This window comes from Puma concolor, chromosome C1 (genome assembly GCF_028749965.1).
Source record: "Puma concolor isolate L17-30 chromosome C1, mPumCon1.1.hap2, whole genome shotgun sequence".
Classification (NCBI taxonomy): domain Eukaryota; kingdom Metazoa; phylum Chordata; class Mammalia; order Carnivora; family Felidae; genus Puma; species Puma concolor.
Genome location: NC_141674.1, coordinates 38,135,457 through 38,158,635, shown reverse-complemented (window position 1 = coordinate 38,158,635; position 23,179 = coordinate 38,135,457). Strand labels below are relative to the sequence as shown.

General features: G+C 49.3%; 1 protein-coding gene and 1 long non-coding RNA gene across 6 annotated transcripts in view; one reads left to right on the top strand and one right to left on the bottom strand.

Moving 5' to 3' along the window:
* Positions 1–3,058: 3,058 nt before the first annotated feature.
* LOC147577996 (uncharacterized) lies at positions 3,059–22,271 on the bottom strand. 5 transcript variants are annotated; one of them, XR_015254687.1, is made up of 5 exons: positions 21,781–22,260; positions 16,481–16,684; positions 15,341–15,505; positions 8,813–10,159; positions 3,059–4,070 (listed from the first exon to the last, which is right to left on the bottom strand). It is a non-coding gene; the product is annotated as an uncharacterized LOC147577996 (long non-coding RNA). The 5 variants fall into 5 exon arrangements; XR_015254683.1 differs by lacking the exon at positions 3,059–4,070 and having other exon boundaries at positions 8,604–10,159; positions 21,781–22,271; XR_015254685.1 differs by lacking the exon at positions 3,059–4,070 and having other exon boundaries at positions 8,604–10,159; positions 16,481–16,731; positions 21,781–22,181.
* TRABD2B (TraB domain containing 2B) overlaps positions 19,452–23,179 on the top strand; it is a 213,795-nt gene continuing 210,067 nt past the window's right edge. The window contains exons 1-2 of the mRNA XM_086716915.1: positions 19,452–19,684; positions 21,727–22,287. Of these exons, the coding sequence (XP_086573041.1) occupies positions 19,583–19,684; positions 21,727–22,287 (663 nt within the window). The 5' untranslated portion in view covers positions 19,452–19,582. The remainder of the gene's footprint in view (positions 19,685–21,726; positions 22,288–23,179) is intronic.

Sequence of the window (23,179 nt, the reverse complement as noted above, 5' to 3'; positions counted from 1 at the left end):
CCACTCATGCTCTGTGTCTCTGTCAAAAATAAATAAACATTAAAGAAAACTTTTTTGTTGAAAAAAAAAAAAGGCTGGAGAATAGACCCTACACAACCTGCCTGCCCCAACTGCCTCTCTGACCTCATCTCCTATATTCTAGTAGCACTGGCCTCCTAATTCTTCCTTCAAGACATCAGTCAGCCCTGCCACAGGACCTTTGCACCTGCTGTTTTCACTTCGTGGAGTGGTCTTCCCCCGGGTTTCCTCATGGCTCTCTCCTTTACTCCTTCAGATCTTCCATTCCCTGACCTTGCTGTTTAAAATTCTGCCACCCCCTCCCTCAAGAATTCTCTGTCTCCCAATTCTGCTATTTTTTTCTGATGCATTTATCAGCGTCTTACATTTTTAAGCAAAGTTAGGCCATTAGTTAGCTACCTCAGAACTACCTAGGGAGCTGGTTTAAAAATGCAGACTGCTGGCCCCACCATGCCAGCTACATCAGAATCTCAGGGGTAGGGACTGGTGATTTGTATTTTGCAAAAGCTCTCCAGGGGTTTCTGATACACAGTATTTGGGAACTGATGTAAAATATCGCTGGAACAAACCTCCCCCCCAACCCCAGCTGGGACATTGTTTAAGCCCAAGCCTCAGCCTCAGCTACGGTTTTTATCCCCCACTCCCTCACTGTGCATCCTCCCTCTAACTATACAGAACTCCGTTGTTCTGTTCTCTGACCAGAGCATCCCTTTTGTCTTTCTGCTCAGCTTTTGCTCACACTCTCGCTCTCCTCTACTGTCCTCTCCTGTGCTTTCAACTTACTCTCCAAGGCACTGCTGATGCCACCTTCTCTGGGAACGCGGTCTGCGCCCTCCACCACCTCCCCCTTGAGTCAGAGCCCGTAACTTCTGCCTCTGTCCTCAGAGGACCTCGCATGTATCTTTGGTATAGGATCGGCATTGATTTTCCAGCTGTGTGTCCTTCTCCGTAGACCATGACTCTGGATAAGGTGACGATTCAGTCAGGTTCGTCAATATTCCCAGCACCCCACATGGTACTGGGCACACAGCTAGCGCTTCATAAATGCGGAGGGTGTGAGTGAATGCAGCAGTGGGTTACATGGGTGGTTAAGTGCATGCATGCTTGGCAAGGTCAGAAGTTGCAAGCTTGGTATAAACTGTTTTCAAACTGACCTGATGTTTTCCAGTCGTCTCAGCACAGCTGACCATTGTTTTCAGCTCAGGACAGCTCTTAGACCCCAAGAAGCAGCCTCCTGCCTGCCTGTCAGTGAGTGAGCCGGCTTAGCTGGGAAGGTGCCCCTACCAGAGCGCCTTGCTGTTTCAGGGGGAATCCGGGCCTTCTGCTACAAAGGTTCCAGACAGCAAAGCAGCCCCAGGGAGATCTCTCGTTTGTGGGGAGGACTTTCTCTCAGCTCCCCCAAGTCAAGTGGCAGACACAGCCCCACCGCTCCACAGAATGTAACAAGATTTACCCCTGATGGTGTTCCAAGCGGAAAGGAAAAACAACACGCCCCCTACCCCCCACTGCCCCAAAGCAACAGGACAGCTCTATAGTTTGGTGTGAACTATCAGAGATGATTGGGTGCTGCCTCCGAAACCTTTAGATGGGTAGATGGACAGAGAGGGCCAGCGCGATCCGGACACTTGCTAAGGTCCCAGGGCCACTGCAGGACTCAACCCCCTTTTGGTGGGAGGTTCTTGACCCTGCCATCCTTCCCCACCTCTCACCCCTTTTCTGCCAGAGAACGGCTGGACTTCCTCTTAATGAGAGCCACGATTTATGTTGGCTGGGCCCAATTAGCGCCAAGCTCTCTCAGGACGCCAAGTGCCCCGGCGGCCAGCAGCTGAGGCCTGTCTGGCAGGACATATTTGGATGATGAAGCCGTGCTGCGTGCTAAACTCGGCGCAGGAAAGAGCAGTTCGACTTGGATGCCCACCAAAGGCTGCCAGGCTTGGCTCCTGCCCGCAAGTTGGGCAACAAGGCTGTCTGGCAGGGGGATAAGGGCAGTGTTTCCCTGGTGGGAGGGGTGAGGCTGGCCTGGGGAGCACCACTCCAGGGCAGGATGCCTTCCCCGGGGCTTGTATAGCAAGGATAGGCTGGGGCGGGGGGACCCTGAGATGGGAGCCAGGGAATCTGGACTCAGACCCAGCCCCTCTATCGACTCCTTCTTGCTGACCCCCAGGGCACACCGTTTATCTTCTCTATGCCTCAGCTTCTCCCCAGTACAGTGGGAGGGAATTCCTTGCCTATCTCAGGAAACACATGAGGAACATACGAGATAGCAAAAATAGTGCTCACCCGTTCAGCCTGTTTTCTCATCTGTAAAATGGGACGAGCATCACACCTCCCTGAGCTGGCCGGTGTGAGGGTTAATGCACGGCGCAGGGGAGTGACGGCCCCCTTGGCCATGACCCACCCTTCATATGGTCAGTGTGGTGGCGGTGCGGCCGATCCACCTTGGACTCTCGGTTCCCTAACAGGCATTCTTCGCCTGGGTCGGTGTGAAAATCACATTCCGAAACTGAGGCTCAGAAGGCAGCTTGCGTAAGCTGGTACGACTAGGAACAGGTAAGATTTGGGTTCTGAATTTGGGTCTGTCTGACCTAATGTTCATGTTCCAGCTGCAGTGGCAGTAACCACCAGGGGCTTTCAGCCCCTGCTTTCAGTGGTGGGTGGGTGTGCAGCTTGGAGCTGGTCTGGAGCGATCGGGCACGTACCAACAGACACGGCCCCTGGTTGCCACCCTGGATCAGCCCTGCTGTGCTGATGGTAGCACTTCTGAAAAGCCCAAGCTTGCAGGACAGAAGACTGAGACAGAAAGCAAGGACTGGCCTGAGCTCCCAGCGAGAGATATGCAGGCCCTGGAGAGCTGACCGTAGCCCCCGGCTCTGTCCTGGCCTCTCGGGTGCACGCCTGCCCACATAGGGCCACTCATCCCCCTTCTCGGTCTGTCCTAAGCGCCCCCACCAGCTGCGCAGGGTGGAAACTCAGACTGGGACAAAGAGTACACGGATTTCAGTCTCAGTTCTGTCACTGACTTTGTACAACATTTTGGACAAGCCCTTTTAAACCGGGGGGCCTCGGTGTCCCTTCTGGAAACTGGAAGTGCCTTGCAAACTGGTGTGAGTACCCTTCTCATGAAAGGATTTTTTTCCGCCTGTAAACCTTTGGGCAGTGGAATGACGGACTCCTCTTGACTTTGTGCTTCATTCTGCTTCTTCAGCATCTCTTTAAAAAACAAAGCAAATCATCTCCCCTTTGACTCTTAATGTCTCTGGGACACTGAGCTGGAGATACCGCAGGTGAATGGCTGAGGGGCCCACGTACCTCTGTAGCTCTTCGTCTCCACTTGGAGGAGGGCAGACCAAGGCCCCAGCCGAGCCCTGAGAGCGCAAGCGCTTGCAACGCCCAGGGAAATGAACACGCTCCAGAGCGAGAGGGGAAGTCAGTGAGCTCAGAGGGGCTGGAGAGATTTGTGGATCTTGAGGCAGAATATTAATTCGTTTGGGGGACATTGTGGGGTGCTAGGTCCCAATCTGGCCTAGATAGATAAAAAGCCCACGAAATGCCTTAACTTGCTGTCCCAAACCAGCCACCATTCCTCTCTTCTATCTGAGGTGCTAGGACCCAGGTCTTTTGATTTATTCTGGATCCATCACATGCTCCGCACAACCCAGGACTGAGCATGCAGGGAGTGCTCCATAGAAGCACCATCCATGATCCTCAGGCCTTGCGGTCAGGGCCCCAAATGGACTCTGTAAAGATGTGCTCCTCCAGAACCACTCCTGTTCTGAGTCCATGGCAGGTGTCCACTTTGGCTAAATTCACGTCCTCTGCAGCCCATGGATTCCAGGGAGGATGGTCAGTTCAGATGTGATTCATCCGAGCCACATAGCCTCTGGGTGTGACTTAGATAAGGGAGTATGTGGTGGAATGTATGAACATTCAGAACAGGGACATCAAGAGACACCCTGATTCAATCAACTTATAAGTGAATACATGTCTGTTTATTAATCAGCAGATGGTGTCTTTCTGATCTCCCAACTGCTGGGTGTGGGCGTCCGGTGGAGCTGAGACAGAAGGAAGAGATATGTGAGAATGGAATGAACACTAGTTTACAAAAAAGTTAGTCACTGGATGGGGAAAGAAAGGTCAAAGAGAGAAAATAACCTTAATCCTTGGTATTACCATAAAGAATTATAACACTAAGGGGCTCCTGGGTGGCTCAGTCGGTTCAGCATCCGACTTCAGCTCAGGTCATGATCTCGTGGCCCGTGGGTTCAAGCCCCGCGTCGGGCTCTGTGCTGACAGCTCAGAGCCTGGAGCCTGTTTCAGATTCTGTCTCCCTCTCTCTCTGTCCCTCCCCGCTTGTGCGCGCGCACTCTCTCTCTCTCTCTCTCAAAAATAAACATTTAAAAAAAAGTCCCTTCTCTGAAATCAATATAAACATTTAATATGAGGCCAATCAAAATTCCAGTTGATCTTTTGAGAACTCAATACACATACTCCAAAAGGTACATGGAGGAATACAAATGTGTTTAACCTAAAAACTTTAAACATAAAAAAAGAAAGATGAAGAGAGAAGAACTCACTTTTCCAGATGCCGACATGCTACAAAAACATGGTAATTAACACACTGTAGTACTGGCACAAGACTGGATAGACCAATACACCACTGGTAAAGAATAGAGAACTCAGAGACACATACACTCACTCTCACACGTGTATCATGATAGATATTCTCTGTTCACCCTTTTTGGTTTTTTCCCCACCCTGCTCTACTCTACTCTTGCGCCAAGAGTCTGGCGTCTCTGCATTGCATTAACTACTCCCTTGCCCTGTGATTCCTAACTGAGTTTGGCCATCGAGAGGCACAGGAGGGACACTGGAGGGAAAAGGAGATGGAAGAGGGATAGCTATGTCCTAGCTCTCTCCCTGCCAGGCTGCATGTAGGCCCGGGACACATTCCTCTCTTAAAGACCAGAAGAGGAAAACCGGATCCCTTACTGAATACCACATACAGAGGTGGTATTACGTGGATTAAAAGGACAAGTAAGAAAAGTAAAAAATAAAGTTAACAGAAGAAGGCAAAAACATAAATAGAACACGTTGAAGAATATCTTTGTGACTTAGATATGGGGAAGAATTTCCCACACAAAATGTTAAAAAACAAGGAAGTGAGCAATAAGGAAACAGATACGAATTGGATTTCATTATTAAAACAAGACTTCTTGTATCATAAAAACATTTATTTTTCAGTTTATTTATTTATTTTGAGGGATACGGTGAAAGCATGTGAGTGGGGCAGAGCAGAGAGAGAGAGGGACAGAGAATCACAAACAGGCTCCATGCTGTCAGTACAGAGCCCGATGCAGGGTTCGAACTCACTGTGAGGTCATGACCTGAACAGAAATCAAGAGTCGGACACGTAACCAATGGAGTCACCCAAGCGCCCCAAGAGTATAATTTAAAAAAAAAAAGATTTCTTATCAATGAAGGGGGACTATGCAGAAAATAAATAAATAAATAAATAAATAAATAAATAAATAAAGTTCACAATGTTTAAAACGGACAAAAGATTGACATTTACAAGATACAAGAAATTCCTGAAAATCAACCAGAAAAAGGAAAACTCAAAGCAAAGGATCTACATGGCAATTTTCAGGAGTGGAAATCCACAAAAAGACAAAAAATATATGCAGAACTGTTTAAAACCATTGGCAGTCAGAGAGATTGAAGTTAAACTACAATGAGATATCATTTTCTACAATTTACATGAGGAAAAAGAGAAGGCTGGATATTGGCAAGGTTTGCAGAGATATAGGATTCCCTATATCCCTCAGACTGGCAGGATTATGAAATGGTGGAGCTATTCTGGAGAACATTCCCTTTCAGGTAGTCAAATTCAGTATATGCATATTTTATAATTCAGCTATTGAGCTCCTGGGTATGCATACTCCCAAAAACTTATAATCCAGGTTTATAAGAGAATATGTACAAGGATGTTCATTGCAGCATTGTTTGTGGAGTCAGGGAGTTGGAGGCAACCTGTAAGACCATCACTCAGAGAGCAAACAGGTAAAATGTATGGAATACCACCATTGCATATTATGTAGCCATCAGAAGAAATAGAAATTGATTGTAAAAGCATATTCTGTGGTGCAAACAAGTAAAAAAAGAAATGGACTAATATAACAATACCATTTACACACATTAAAAAAATACATGCATACAAAATAGCAATGTGTATTTTTAAGAACATACACAAATGAAAAATACACATTCAATTACTGATAACAAGAATAGAGAGGGAATATCATTACAGATTCACATGATCATCTCAATAGATACCAAAAAAAAAAAAAAACCAAAAAAACAAACTTGTGGGAAATAAGAATTTACAAAATTCAATTGTATTTTATATACTTGCAAAGGAGCTATAAACTGGAAAAATTTTAAATGCTGTTTATAAGAGCATTAAAAACTACCAAATACTTAGGTAAAAACTTTTATAAAAGATGTATAGGGGCGCCTGGGTGACTCAGTCGGTTAAGCGGCCGACTTCGGCTCAGGTCATGATCTCGCGGTCAGTGAGTTCAAGCCCCACGTCGGGCTCTGTGCTGACAGCTCAGAGCCTGGAGCCTGTTTCAGATTCTGTGTTTCCCTCTCTCTGACCCTCCCCCGTTCATGCTCTGTCTCTCTCTGTCTCAAAAATAAATAAACGTTAAAAAAATTTAAAAAAAAAGATGTGTAGGTTATATACACTGAAAATCACAAAATATTGCTGGGGGAGTTAAAGAAAATCTAAAGAAAGATAAGCCCTGTTTATGGACCATAAGATAATATTATTAAAGATGTAAATTCTCCTCTGACTTATCTGGAGATTCATTGTAATCTCAGAAACTCAGCAGTCTTTTGTGCAACAATTGACAAACTGATTCTAAAATTTGTATGAAAATGCAAATGACTTAAGGTAGCTAAGGAAATTTGAAAATGAAGAATAAAGTTGGAAGACTTTATACCACCTAGTTTTATAACTAATTATAAGCTTATAATAATAAAGGCAGTGGTGTTGCCATATATATGTATATATACATATATAAATACATATATATGTATATATATATGTATATATATATGTATGTATGTATATGTGTGTGTGTGTATATATATATATATATATATATATATATATATATCAATGGAACAGAATAGAGAGTTCTAAATATAGGGCCACATATAAGTAACCAATGCTTTTTTATAAAGGTGCGAAGGCAATTCAATATAGAAAGGATCATCTTTACAACACATGGTACTGGGACAATAGATATTCATTTCTAAAAAGAAAAAAAAAGGAAGCAGCAGCCCTTGATTCTTATTTCACACCTCATAGAAAATGGATCACTGACCTAACTCTAAAACCTAAAACGGTAAAACTTCTAGGAGTAAACAAAGGAAAGAAAGCCTTAGTGACCATGGATTAGGCCAAGATTCTTAAATATGAAACAAAAAGCACAAATTATAAAACAAACAAAAACATTGATAAATTGGATTTCCTAAAAATTAAAAATATTTGCTCTCCCAAAGGCATTTTTAAGAAAATCAAACTGCAAGCCATATACTGGGAGAGAATATCTGCACAACTATGTTTGGCAAAAGACTTGTGAACAGAATATGGAAAGAGCCATCACAATCCAGTAAAAAGTTAAATAGCACAGTAATAAGCGAGCAAAAAATTTGAACAAAGGATTCACTAAGTAAGAATGTCAAATAAGAACATGAAAAGATGCTCAACATCACTAGTCATGGGGGAAACACACATTAAAACCACAATGAGGTACCATTCACACCCACAAGGATGACTAGAATTACAAAAATGGGCAAGGTTAAGTGTTGGTGAGGAGGGAAAACAGCTGGAACTCTCCCAACTCACATTTCTTTAAATACCTGACAGTGGAGTGCTCTAGTATGTTCCCAAGTAGTCGTAGCAGCCATCAGGAACATGAGCTATGCACAAAGTTAAATGAAAAACACAGACATGGTCTCTACCCTCATGAAGCTTCTATCTAGCCATACTCTCTCCCTTTGTATGTGACAATCCTTTGACTTCACTGCCTTAAGAACTCCTGTTTTCCCAGCCCTGAGCTAATGTTTTGTGTTATAGCTGGAAACAGTGACCACTCCAGCTGTGGTATGTCTGGAAGTCTGGAGGAAAAAGGATCTAGAACCGTGAGGAAACAGTTGGCATTGACTCGGCTAACCCGCGAGCATGAGCTGCTGATTTGAGAGGAGAAGAGAGAGGTGGGACTGCTAAAACACTCTGGGCAGATTAAGAAAAAGCTCTGAGGCAGAAAATTCAACTAATCGGGGGCACCTCTGCCACTACGAAGGCTGATTGGATTCCAAGGCCACTGCGTCTCTACAGAGGCAGTGAAAGAACAGGAGTTACAGTCGGAATAGCTTAGCAGCTGTAAGATCTTGGAAAATCAATTCGTCTCTCTTAACCTCCAATCCCTGAGCATGTAGATGTCAGATGAATAATGACTTAGTAAAACAATGAATGAGAAAACTGTAGAATGTTGGAACCAACATTTGTTCTAGACACAAGGAATTTTTTAAATGGTGATCAGGACAGTAGAAAGAAGCAAAATCTTTTATATAAGAAATGGAGGAAAGAACAATGAGACACAGAGTGACCTGTCTCTGTGAATGTATGACTAGCTATCATGAAGAAAATAGAGAATATTTGCTCCATGTGATCCCAAGGATGGGAGCGAGGCAACTGGCTGTTCTAAGGTATGGAGACGCATACCTCAGGCAGGCAGATGCAGATTCAATATGTAGAAGTTTCCGAGTGCTAAGAGTTGCTTACAAGTGGAATTGGCTACCTCACAAGGTAGTGAGTTTCTTGTCACTCAATGTCATAAGCAGCATCCAGGTGGGATAGATGAAAAGGAGTATCAAACACAGCAGGTGAGAAGTAGAGAATCCAACCCAAATTCTGAATTGAGAAAAGTGGAGTTTTGAATACGGATATGGTGAGTTTGAAAGGAAGGCAGGGCATGTAAGTAGAGGAGAGACTGCCTGTCACTGGAGATACAGATGGGAAAGTCGTTATGAAAATGTCCATCGCTGAAGAAAGTCAACTGACTCCCCGTTACCGGTTTTGGTAAGCAAAGGCCAAGTGATTCTAAACATTTACAGAAGTGTGTTGGTGGGTGCCCTTGGAGCCACTGCCGGCTTGTAGAGTGCCTTGTGGAATCAAACATAGATGCAGCCCACTTGCTGCTGGCTGGATGTCAGTGCCCACTCACCTGCTCAGCAGAGCACCCTTGTGCATGGTACAACCTACCCAACTATCCAGTGCGGGCCACTATGCCACAGACACCCACAACTTCTTCATAAAGTGTCCACGTCGTACAGGACTCATGCCCATTTATAACATTCTAGAAGACCATGAAAATGTTTATCCTAGGAGAGGAAATACTTTTGAGTTCTCTTCTTATTGGTATTATTAGTAATAATCATAAAAGTAATATTCACAGCCCTTTACACACAGTGCTTTCACATCCATCAGCTTGACCCCCATGCCAATCTGTGAGCTATGCATTGCTATTGTTTTCCCTTCACAGATGAGGAAATTGAGATCTAGAGGGATTAAGCTAGCACGTATTTTGCAGTTACAAACTCCTAATCACCAGGGAAATGTATACATTGACTTGCACAAACCACATTGATCCTGCAAGGGCCCAAATAAAAGGAAACAGTGGATAAGCATGCAGGGCTCCCAGAATTAGCTGAACCACCAATAGCCCCACTTAACCCCTTTACACTTGACTTAGCTCTGCTTGAGTCCTTACTGACAATCTCTATAATCTCTCTATCCTGCCTCAGCCTGGGTCTCCCATTCCAAATTTTGGTCCACTGGATAGCCTTCTGTTCTTGGCTCCTTCTATTCAGACACTCCACACAAATGGTTCTACTCAGAACAGCCCCTCCTCTGACAGGTCCTGGGAACTCCCCTTTTTGAGATTATCTTGAAGGCAGCCCTCATCTGTTGATGAAGCCTGGTGCGGCTGAACGTCTGTCCCAAACATTCTTTTCAGCTATACAGATGGGTTATGTTGAGTCATCATCCATGGGCTCTCCCAGGGGCTCCCTTGTGAACAAAGAGAGATGGTTGATAGGATTAGATATTCAGTCCAGGGGGCAGAGTTCAGTCTGGATCGGTGGTCAGGGCTAGAGGCTGACCAGTAGCCCAGGTCAGGGTGCTGATGTTCCTCTGAGAAAGTACAAGTTTTTACTTCACAATGACTTTATCCACCATGCACATCATTCACATACTTGCTGCCTTCTCTGGTGTAAACAACAGAATGAAATGTCCTAACAAGGATTAGCCTGCCCATTGTCTCCGGATCTCAAGCCCCTTGCTTTCTCTAGTGCTTATCAAGGCCTTCTCCAGTGGAGCCCTCTCTCCCTAAAACCGGAAGTTCCTTCCTCTCGGCTAGATGCTTCATACCAGCATGGAAACACGATATAAGACTCATGTTTTAAAAAGTCTCTCCATGAACCCTATGTTCCTATGCAACTCCACTGCTTTACCCTTCTCCACAAAACCCAAGAAGGAGTTGTCTGAACTGGTTGTTGCTGCTTCCTCTCCTCCCTCTCTGTTCTCAACCCATTGAGCTTCTGTCCCCGGCCGTCCACTGAAATGGCTCCTGTCAACCTTCCTGTGGTCAAATCTAATGCTCACTTCCCTGGTTTATTTCACTGGATATCTTGACCTCTCTCTCCTGGGATTTCTTCTACTTCTGTTGCTTTGGGTGAAGGCTTCTCTCTCGAACCAGAAATGATCAGGTCCTCTGGGCTTAGACGCAGGCTTTCCTTAATTCTCAATCTCTGTTTTTCAGATGAGCCCTTAGTTTTATTTTTTTTTTTTAATTTTTTTTCCAACGTTTTTATTTATTTTGGGGACAGAGAGAGACAGAGCATGAACGGGGGAGGGGCAGAGAGAGAGGGAGACACAGAATCGGAAACAGGCTCCAGGCTGTGAGCCATCAGCCCAGAGCCCGACGCGGGGCTCGAACTCACAGACCGCGAGATCGTGACCTGGCTGAAGTCGGACGCTTAACCGACTGCGCCACCCAGGCACCCCAAGATGAGCCCTTAGTTTTAAATATCATCCTATGCAATGGAGTCTAAAGGGATCCTTCCATCCTGGACCTCTCCGCTGAGCTCTAGGCTCATTTGTAAGCCGTCTCCCAGCACTGCCACATGGACCCCAGTAGGCAGCTCATATCCAACATGACCTAAAATTGGATTCTCATTACCTTCCTTTTACTCAGCCTTCCCCTCTCTGTGAATGCAGCCAGCTGCTTGGGACAAAAACCTCAGCATTCTCCTTGATTCCTGTCCCCCTCACCCCCATGTCACATGTGCCACCTTTGGCTCTAACTCTGTATGATCCAAATCTGCTCCGTGGACAGAGCCACCACCATCCTCACCCTAAGTACTGCTCTAGTGCCCTTCCTGGACCCCTGAAGGTCCGCACCCACCTCCACAACGCAGTCTGAACCATGTTCTAAAAATGTGTTCTTGTGCCCTACACATCTGGCTTTGCTGGACTTCTCTCTGTTTCCTAAACACGCCAACGTGGCTTTCTCTTTCAGGGCTTCACCCTCCGCTGGGAATGTTCTTTCCCCAGATCTTTTCCTGGCAAACTTCTCGTCATTCACCAGACACTCCATCACTTCTACTATCTCCATGGGTAATGGTTACTTTTATATTTTTGTTCTTCATTAACTAGAAAGTAAGATCTGTGTGAGCTAAGACTCTACCTATCTAGTTCACCAATTCTTTAGCACCAAGATCGATTAGGCTCGCAACACACATGCAAAGCATTAATGAATGAATGACCCCTCTCATGCTCTCTGATAGTCGCCATCACTCCCAAGCACCAGTCCCTGAAGCAGGCACCTGCTAAGCGTGAGCTCCATCTTTCTCTGGAGCCACACTGCCTTGTGGCAAACCGTGTCTCCACCGATAACTGGCTGTGTGACTTGGGCAGATTTTGGGCTTCAGTTTCCGCACCTGTAACATAAGGATAATAATAGTATCTCCCTCATCAATTGACTATGAACAAGTGAGATGGGACACATTTAAATAAAGTGATAGAATGGTGCAGGGCACACAGTAATTCTCAAACAAGTTAGTAAAGATTATGTCCTCGAAATAGCAATTCTGTAAGGCAGGATTCTTCAATCTTAGTATGACTGATATTTTGGGTGGGCTAATTCTTTGTTGTGGGAACTGCCCTACTCACGGTAGGATGCTTAACAGCATCCCTGCCTCTACCCACTAGCTGCCAGTAGCACGTCCCCAGTTATGAAAACCAAAAATGTCTTCAGCTATCACTGAATGTCCCCGAAGGGACAGGAAGGGCACAACCATTTTCTACAGGCATATACTTTTACTCCTGTTGACAGATATGAATTAGAAGTTTTCAGAGTGTAAATAGTGGCCCACGGTCTTAGGGATACAAAGAGAGGAAGCAAGGTTCAAACTCCAGTCTTTCTGGCCCCACAGCACATGTTCTTTTCTCCACGGCTTACTGTGCTCGAGGCCCAAGCCCCCCTCCCTCACCCTGGTCAACTCGCACACTCACAGATCCGTGCTAATTACATAGCAATGTAGAACGTTATATGTGGTTTGTTATTTTATATCCAGGAACATGGTCTATAGCCTTCATTACATAAAGCAGCTGTGTGTATACTTGGGGTCTAAGTGCTATTTAGTGGTCAGCTCGATGGGGTATTTTGTTTCAGGCATCACATTTCTTTTTCCCCTTTCCATACCTCTATTGAATCCTGAAAGGAGGTATGGAGCATGACACAGCTTGGGCTAGAGTGAAAGGCAAAAGTCTCCTAAATGACGATGGTCCCATGTCCTAATGAGGTTGGGAGACACAGTGCAGGATGGGCCATATATGCAGTGTGAATTGGCCCCCCAGTGATTGTGTGTGTGTGTGTGTGTGTGTGTGTGTGTGCAGAAGCCACACCCAGTCAGCCCATGCTACCTGTACCACCTTCCCATCTGTGTCTGAAAGGAAGCAAGTGGTTAAGTAGAAAGACATAGACAGTCCAGGCCTCTAATTATCAACCGTGTGACTTGAATATGCCATGTGCGCCCTCTGAGACTTGGTTTCCTCATCTTTAAAATGGGTGTGAAAATATCTGTCTCACAGTGTTGCCGGGACCCTTTAGATAAAAGGTCCTGCACTGAATCGGTCTACCACAACTCCCAGCTGCCCTTCCTTCTGCACTTGCCGACGCCCGCGACCATGTCACCCAACCCCCCACTCCAGCCGCTCTCGGTGCCACCCTCTTCTCCAGCCAGGATGTTCTCTTCCCTTTGCTTTCTCTCTCCGTCTATTTAAATGCTACCTGTCCTTCGCCGCCTAGTTCAAATCCCCACTGCTCCTGGAAGATGTCCTTGACGCTTCAACTCCCACTGACTTCTCCTGGACTCTTACATCACTCACCTGGCACCTAAATACATTGTAACTAGTCACCTGAGTATTTCCATCTTGTTCCAAAATTGCAAGTAGCCAGAGGTCAGGACTATATTCCTTCATGCCTCACACACTATATACTACACCTGGGGACCCAATAAGCATTGGTGAGTTAACAGTCAACACACATGATTGTTGTTGTATCACCTCTGTCTGCACACATCTCATCTAGAACCTGAGTTACCCTTCAACCAGCACCTGCAATTTATGCAGAGCAAGCTAAGAAGATTATATCCTTTGAAAGCCAAGATGAAGGGCTTTCCACAATCATGCATGGCCCTTCCTGCTGTAGTCTTATTTCCAGCCCTTCCCAACGGTTCTTGAATTCTCTCTCCCCCGCCATGATTATTCACAGCTCCCCAAATATGTCAGACACTTACACTTCCATGCCACGGCACATGCTGTTCCCACTGTCTGAAATGACCTGCCTCTCCTCAACCTCCCCGTCCAAATCCTGCTCATCCTTAAAGGTCAGCTCAGATATTGCCTTCTTGCAAAGACCTTTGCTGAGGTCCTCTCTCCTAAGGTTGTTCCCCCAACACACACACACACACACACACACACACACACACACACACACACCCATTTGTCTCCCAAATCGCACTATTTGCATCTGTCTCCCTCACTGGATGGCAGGCTCTGTGAGGACAGTATCTGAGCTGATCCCTCTGTGCTCTCCACACCCCACTCATCGAGCTGCACCACCGGTGGTGGTTTGTTTTTTAAGAGCGCCATCTTATATAGCAACTCTGATCCTTTGTTGTGCTTCTATGATCTTGTGTCTCTTTCCCTACTTCCATGAGGGAAGGCTCTTTTCTGAATCACCTCAGTGTCTGATGTTTTTCTAGTTGTTTCCATCACTCTAGACTGTCTTAAGCATGGCTGACCGCTGCGTGGCCCTAGAATCTGCCCTCCCTGCCCCCACCCCATCCCCAAGGCAGTCCTGTCTTTCAGTCACCAAGGATTCACTTCCAGACAAGGAGGGCTGGGGTGGAGGAGGCAGAGTCTGGGGTGGTAGGAGATGGTCACAAGTGGCATAGGAGCTGAACTGAACGTCAGGCCAGGCTGAGGGCAGCCCTCAGGCCCAGAGCAAAGTGCCTCCTTTGAGGTCAACTGAGCAGGGGAGCCCCTCATCTCCTTCCCTAAGAGACGCCCTGTGGCAGGACCCAGGGCTCCTGGATCTGCTCAAGAGGCAGATTTTGTTGGTTTAGTTCCGCTACAAGGCTTCTGTTTCTGCCCAGGCTGTTATAGCCTACAGATTCCTGGTACTCATTTGATTGAACATCAATTAAATTGCAATAAAAGGAAAGTGGGCCGGATGTGCCCTGGGAGAGGGGGCAGGTGGCTGTGTCCACTGCCTGCTTCCTGAGCCCTGTGCCTCCAGGCCCGTGGGCGGGCAGGGGCCGTGGATGCTGCACTCTTGTGTGGGACACAGAAGACCCTTATAGGTTATCTGCTCCGTGAGCTTGTTCATACTGATGGCAGGGAAACTGAGGTACAGCGAGGCCAACGAAACTCCCCACAGCTGCTCAGGGAGACATAAGCAAAAGCACAGTGACTCTCTAGGATTTTTAGGGGTGTTCATCCAGGGCTTCTCTCACTACACCAGGTGGGAGAAAAAATTATTGGAAAGCACTAAGACCTTTGTTCATGAGGACTGTCTCCTGGGGCTCTAAACTTGTTTGTTCTTTGTTTTTTAGTAACAGCTTATGGAAATATAATTCACATACCATATAATTCACCCACTTAAAGTGTAAAATTCAGGGGTACCTGGGTGGCTTGGGTGGTCAAGCATCTGACATCAGCTCAGGTCATGATGTTGTGGTTTGTGAGCTCGAGCTCCGCGTCGGGCTCTGTGTTGACAGCTTGGAGCCTGCTTCAGATTCTGTGTCTCCTTCTCTCTTGGCCCCTCCCCAACTTGTGCTCTGTCTCTCTCTCAAAAATAAATAAACATTTATAAGTAAATAAATAAATACATAAATAAATAAAGTGTATAATTCAATGGTTTTTAGTACATTCAGAGCATCGTGCAAACTTTACCACAATTAATTCTAGACTATTTTCATTACTCCCCAAAGCAACCCAGGACCATTCAGCCAAGGTCCCTTAATCTCCCTGTTCCTTCTAACCTTAAGCGACTACTAATCTACCCTCTTCCTCTATATATTTGCTGCTTCTGGACCATTCATATAAATAAATCGTATTATATATGCCCTTTTGTGACTGGCTTCCTTTTATTTAGTGTAAAGTTTTCAAGACTGGTCCATATCATAACATGTATAAATACTTCGTTCCTTTTTATGGAAAGATAATATTCCATCATGTGAATATATCACATTTTGTGTGTCCACTCATTTACTGATGGACATTTGGGTTGCTTGTCCCTTTTAGCTATTTTGAATAATACCACTACCTTGTGTGGATGAATGTTTTCAACTCTCCACTGAAGAATGGAAAAACCTGTTTGTTCTTGCACCTCATTAATAATATCAGTAACAAGGCTGGTGGAGATCCTAAAGTATTATTGTACACATTGACTCAGAAAAATAGGACAGGAAACTAGGTGGAAAAAGAGAGGCACAGAGACGTTAAGTGTCTTGACCCTGGTCACACAGCCCTAGGTTAGGGCCATGAAGGAAGAAGTCATAGCTGGCATTCATGACAATTAGCCGATGAATCTTTCATAATTTTAGGAAAAAAGTCTCGGAACATTTTAAAAATCATGCACACATGCACCATCACTTTAATGATATGGATCCATTTTTAATGCCATCAGGTCCCTTCTTACCCTCTATCTGTCTCAAGTCTTCTAATTCTCCATGAAGAACATCACACTGCCTCTCACTGGAATTACCTTCTCCTGCTTCTCAATGGTTTCACCTCACCCTTACCGAGCGAGCACATCCTTACCTACTCCTTCACAGCAGGCAGCTTTGGAGCCATGGGGAGCAGGGACTCTTCAAAGGACTTCTCTTTTGTCACCGCTGTGGTCTCAGAGCTCTGTGTGTGGGAAACACGGAGCCACGCTGTTGTCTCACACCATCCGGGCACTCTGGCCTGCTCTGCATCTGTCGCCAGATGTATGCTGGCCTGAGACCGAGGTTGCTCTGGATCCTAGTTGGTTGAACCATATGAAATGGCCAACATCAGTTATTTGGGGCCTACAAAAATGACAGTCTAATGCAGTTCAACCTGCAAGTGTCTGGTGTCCCCCTCCTTCCCTCCTGTGTTCTGCCCAAAGGCCCAGCTCTTGTGCTCTGAGCCCTTCTGCCCCTCCGGGCCAGCTGTCTTCCTTGCCCAACCTTCTAGAGTGGCCATTCTCCAGCTGCTCCACTGGTGCCTGAAGACGTGAGTGCTCCGGAGGTGATGGGAAAGCACTGGGCTAGGAGTCAGGTCACCTCTGCACTGACTGCCTGTCTCCTCACTGACCTCTCTGCCCCCAACTCGCCCCCTACAGTCATGCCTCCTAAAAGAACAGATCAGCTCCAGCCACCCTCTAACTCACGTCTTGCCATGTCTCCCTGTCACATAGTGTATGTAAAGTACAAACTCTTCAGTCTGGCCAGAAGACACAGCTGAAGCTCCTGCCACTGGCCTTTTGTTCCAGCCAGGTCCAACTGCTTGCAGTCCCCTGGAGGAGTTTATGCTCTCTTGGCTCTGCACCTGGCACCTGCTCTTCCTCCACCTGGGAGACTTTGTGTGGCTCCTTCACTCAGCTACCTGTGACTTACCCTTCAAGACCACTCCCAGGAGTCTTCCCTGAGCGTCTGAGCTGTGTTGGGAGACCTTCTTCTCTGTTCCCATTCTCACTGCTTCTGTCTCTCCTGGTACTCATTGTCCGTTTTTTTTTTTTTTTTTTTAACTTTTTTTTAATGTTTTTATTTAGTTTTGAGAGACAGAGCACCAGTGGGGGAGGGGCAGAGAGAGAGGGAGACACAGAATCTGAAGCAGACTCCAGGCTCTGAGCTGTCAGTACAGAGCCTGATGTGGGGCTTGAACTCACAAACCGTGAGATCATGACCTGAGCCAAAGTCGGCCGGTCAACCAGCTGAGCCACCCAGGCACCCCTCATTGTCCGTTTTTGTTTTTTTTTAACTTTTTTTTTAATGTTTTTATTTAGTTTTGAGAGACAGGGCACCAGTGGGGGAGGGGCAGAGAGAGAGGGAGACACAGAATCTGAAGCAGACTCCAGGCTCTGAGCTGTCAGTACAGAGCCTGATGTGGGGCTTGAACTCACAAACCGTGAGATCATGACCTGAGCCAAAGTCGGCCGGTCAACCGGCTGAGCCACCCAGGCACCCCTCGTTGTCTGGTTTTAATGGCCTTTTTGCATGTCTGTCCCTGTCTGCCTATCTGGGCTATGGGCTTCTGATAATTCTACCTAATTCATACTTCAATCTCTGTTGTCAGCATAGGTGTCATGAACTTTCATTTAACAGATCTAAGCAAGGCTTCTGTGACTGTTTCCCCATTTGCTGAAAATGCAGACGCTTGCCCCTGTCCCTTGGTTTTCTCTAAGCTTCATTTGCCCCTCAGGAACAGAAAATTGGATTTAAAGGTTCTCTCAATTCCCATGGTGTAAGGATTTGGGATATGAATCTTCCCTGTTCCCTGGCCATTTACAGGGATCCTATGTGGGTCCAAGGAAGTTAATGGGAGAAGATTGTTCAAATGGAGGTGCCAAGGAATTGTGAGGAAGATTACTCTGCTGTTCTGTTTTGTTTTAATTCACCTGGTGTCTGCAGGGCACGTACTAAGCACATTGCCAGTGTTAGCCAGGCACTGTATGATACAAAGTTGTAATTACCAGGTTCCCTGGATTTCCTTTGAGTGCTGCCTTCCCAGCCAGTCTGGGAGTGCCTGCCCACTCCTGCTTCTTTCGCTGTTAACTCCCTCCGCGACCTGCGCATCAGATGCTTTGGGCGATGCTGGTCCAGGTCCCCAGAATTCGTCCCCTAGCCTAGTCCCTGTCCACAGAAGATCCCACAGAGTTTGGCCGAGCGGGGCCTCGGCCCGGGCGCCCCCTGGCGGCCGCGCACCGAAGCTAGGGCCGGCGGGGAGCGGGCCAGGGGAAGGGGGAGCGATGGGGGAGGAGGAGGCACGGGCAGGGGAGGAGAGGAAAAAGTTGCGCTGGGAAGTTTGGAAAGTGGGGAAGTGGCTGCTGCGGGCTTCGCCTCCCTCCGCGCGTGTGTGAGGGAGCGAGCGAGGGAGCGAGAGAGGAGCGAGCGAGCGCCTGCCATGCCCATCAGACCCCGCCTCGCCGCGCCCGGGCGCGGATCTCGCCCCGACTCCCTGCGGCCCGGCCCGGCCCGGCGCGGCCCGGCGCGGCCCCGGCCCCCCGCCCCCCGCGCCGGGTCCTCCCCTCCCCCCGCCCCGGCGGCCCCAGCCCCCCGCCCGGCCCGGCTCCGCGCTGCTCTCCCGCCCTCCTCCCTCCCTCCCTCCCGGCCGCGGAGCAGCATGGCGGAGCCCGGGCAGCGGCCGCGCGGCCGCCCGCCGCCCCTCTGAGCCCGGCTCTGGGGCAGCCGGGCGCCCCAGACCCGACCCCCGCCCCGCCGCGCCCGCCGCCGCACTTGTCCCACCGCGCGCCCCCTGGAGCGCCGCGCACCCCTGGGACCCTTGCGCTCCCGGCTGCCCGCGTAACTCGGGACCCCGCGCGCCCTGGGAGCCCGGTACCGCCCCGGGACCCCGCGCGCCCCTGGACCGCGACGCAGCTCCAGGACGTCGGCGCGCCCCAGGACCCGCGCGCTCTCAGAACCCCGGGCTGCGCCAACGGGGCTGCGCGCCTGGGGAGGGGCCCGCCCCAGAGGGTCCCCCTCTTCCAGCAGACGGAGCCCCGCCCCAGAGGGACCCCCGGGTCCGGCAGGGACACCCCGCCCCGCCCCAGAGGGCTCCCAGCATCCCGCCGCTGGAGCCCCGCGCCCCAGAGGAACCTCCGTGCCCAGCTGGGGGCTCTCCGCCCCGCTGAGAGGGCGCCGCCCGGGAGGGTCCCCGCGCCCCGCGGGCCCCGGCAGGATGCACGCCGCCCTGGCGGGGCCGCTGCTCGCCGCCCTCCTCGCCACCGCCCGCGCCCGCCCGCAGCCCCCGGACGGAGGACAGTGCCGGCCGCCCGGATCGGTGAGCGAGCGCCTGCCCGGCCACTCTCCCGGCCGTCCGGCCACTCCAGCCCGTGGGGACGAGGGTTCGGGGGTCCTGCCTTCCGCACCCAGCTCAGCCCACCCGCTCCACCTCCGCCCGCCGGGCGCTGCCTCGGGCGCCCTTCCCTGCCTCCTGCCGCCCGGGCTCCAGCTCCGTGCCGGCAGCCGAGATGGGGCGCTCCCTCTCCAGCTCCCTCTCCGCACGCTGACGCTCTCGGGCTCTCCTCGACTTTCGGTCCTGCTTGGACGTTTCCTCCCTGTGCCCCTTTGACTCGCTTCTTTCTTACTTTATCCGTTGTTTACCCTTCTGGTTGCTCTCTGCCCACTCCGGACCGTGTTTCTCCCATTCCTTGCTCTACTCTGCTCTGACTTACATCAGACCTTTCCACTCTCCCATTCCCACTCTGTCCCCCTTACATAGACAGGCTTTCCTCTCCCCTGTCCTCCCACTCTGACCTAAAGCAAGCTTTCTCCCTGGTGCTGGTTCCCACCTCTGTCTCCCTCTCCAGCCCAGGCCCCCGGCACCCAATCCTCCAACTGCCCCCATTTCACAAAAAGGGGGAAGATTCCAGAGGAGAGGAAAAGGAAGTGCCAGGGCAAGCTGGCCTAATATCTCCTTGGGGGTTGAATAATTACTGGTTCTCCTTATTTTCCTTCCCAACTACAGAATCCCTTGATTTCTCTCAGCATCCCTCCCTCAAAGTGTAAATTAATGCATGGAAAATAACCCTTAATTGGAGGCCAGTGACTAGGAAAAGGTTGTATAGGGTCCTCACTCACTGCCCAGTTAGCAGGGAGTTAGTTGACCTTGGGCAAGGTGCACCTCTGCTGTCCTGACTTGTGTGGGAACGGGGAGGTCAGAGCTAGTCTAGCTCCAGTGTGCTGGGATCCACGATTTTTGGTTGTTCGTAAAAAAAAAAAAAAAAAAAAAGGTACTATTCCCCCACTCACCCCATCACACACTTTTCATTTGTGCCAGAAGCAGGCAGAAAAGTTTTGAGTTGACCTCAAGTTTGCAGGTGGTCAGTGGGCAGTCCAGGGGCTTTTCTGGATGCGAAATGACTGCCTGAGAGAAATGATGGTCCCTTTCTCATGCCCCTTAACCCCTGGTCCTCAGCTAGATCTGGAGAAAGGATCCCTGTCTCCATGCCCCTCTTTGCCCCTGTGCACACTCCTGATCAGAGCTTCTGTCTGAGAAGATGCCGAGAGTGGGGGGGTGGAGGCCAGGTACAGCATTTTAGGGGAGGAGCCTGAAGCACATTTCTTGGGATGAATTCTAGGGAATCTTCCCCTCCCAAATCAGGGCCTTGTGACTTTACTTAGGCTGCAGCTTGTAAAGCGCTTTCTCATCTGCAGTGGAGCAGAGTAGCCGACACCCCAGACCTGCCCTCCAACAAGAAAACCGTATCCACCCCAATGAATGGGAAGTAGCTGTTTAAATAGGTGTGCTATTTTTAATAGGTGTTCTGCTTTCAAAGTGCTCTTGGCATGTATCTTCTAATGGTTGGGTTTAAAAGTTATATGACTTCCTCCCTTCTTGCCAGAGCAGGACTCTTGGTCCCCCTTTCCCCACCCTCCACATGAAACACCACCGGTGAAGGTTTGGCTTGGCTGAGCATGAATATTCTCAGGTGCTGTGGCAGTCCTTGGCACTCAAGGGGGAAAGCTAATCATAACAAGAGAGCTTCCTTCGTTGTCTCCTTCCTCTGTGCCTGGTGCTGCTCTTAGGGCTTACTCACATATACTGTGTCTTTTCATCCTCCCTGGGGTAGCTGCTCTCACCCCCAGTTCACAGATGGTGAAACCGAGTCTTGGGAAGTGGAACAGCGTGCTTAAGATGATCCGCTGAGACAGGTTTCGAATCTGGGTCTTTCAGCTTCCACAGCCCTTGCTCTTTCCCATGGCCCCATGTAGGCCTCTGCCTTCCACCCCACCTCCACCTGCCTCTGTCTATGCAACCCCTGGTTTACTCCCCTGCCATTAGCCTCACTGCCTGCCTTGTCCTCCCCCCCTCCCCTGCAGCAGAGGGAGCTGAACTCTTTCCTGTGGACTATTCGGCGTGACCCCCCCGCTTACCTGTTCGGCACCATCCACGTCCCCTACACCCGCGTCTGGGACTTCATCCCGGACAACTCGAAGGCAGCCTTCCAGGCCAGCGCTCGTGTCTACTTCGAACTGGACCTGACGGACCCCTACACCATCTCAGCCCTGGCCAGCTGCCAGCTGCTGCCGCACGGGGAGAACCTGCAGGACGTGCTGCCTCGGGAGCTCTACTGGCGTCTGAAGCGCCACCTGGACTACGTGAAGCTGATGATGCCCTCGTGGATGACACCAGCACAGCGGGGCAAGGGGCTGTACGCAGACTACCTGTTCAACGCCATCGCGGGCAACTGGGAGCGCAAGAGGCCCGTGTGGGTGATGCTCATGGTGAACTCGCTCACGGAGACTGACGTGCGCTCCCGAGGTGTGCCCGTCCTGGACCTCTACCTGGCCCAGCAGGCCGAGAAGATGAGGAAGAGCACCGGGGCCGTGGAGCGGGTAGAGGAGCAGTGCCACCCGCTTAATGGGCTCAACTTCTCCCAGGTAGGCACTTGGCTTTCCCCGGCCCCCGGAAGCGGCCAGCCCCTTTGTCCTCTTCTCCGATTGCCTTCCTCCTGCTGTATCCGGAGCCCTGGCCTTCTTCCAATGGGAGAGGCTCTTTCGGGCTGCGAGGCAGCTCTCTGGCTGCTTTCGGGGTGGGTTGAGGGCAAACTGGTGTGTGCTAGAGTTAGGGATGAGCCTTTGGGTGTTTGCTTCTCTCTCAGTGGTGCTACCTGTTGGGGATATACACTCCCCACTTGCTGTGCTTGCCTGAGCAGAAAGAATTTTCCCGGGAACATCAGAGTGAGGAGAAGAAAAAGAGTGAGTTGCGGGTTTGCATCCAGCTTTCCCGAGGCCCTGGGGTCTCCAGAACAGGAGGCTGTCCTGAAGCTGTTGTGTGGGCACCACCCCCCCAGGCAGCAGCGTGCATGTGCAGAGTAAGAGTCATGGTTCCTGCGGCTTTGCAGGCAGGGGAGGTGCAGTGGACCTGGTGTCTGTGTGACTCTGGCTTGTTGCTGTTGAAGGTTAAACACTACTGAATTACCCAGGCCTTTGCCTTGCTCTAGGCAGCCCTCGGACCTCCTCCCTAGGCCTGGAGGAAGTCAACAAGGATAGTTTTGGGGTTAATAATTTCAGAGAAATGTGTTCACTTAAAGGTTGACCGTTCTGATTTCTGAACCTCAAGAATGGGGGCAGGGAGAAGGGAAGAGCTTAGGAGGTTTAAAGTCTCTGGCTGCCAGAGACCTGATCCAGCAAAATGTCATGAAAAGCCCCATCTCCATGGGCAGAGGTCACTTGCAACTCACTGGCCCCAAACTCAACTCTGAGACCCTGGGAACAATGAGTTCACATCTGTGCCTTGAGAACAGGCTGTCAATCCTGAGATCCAGGATCT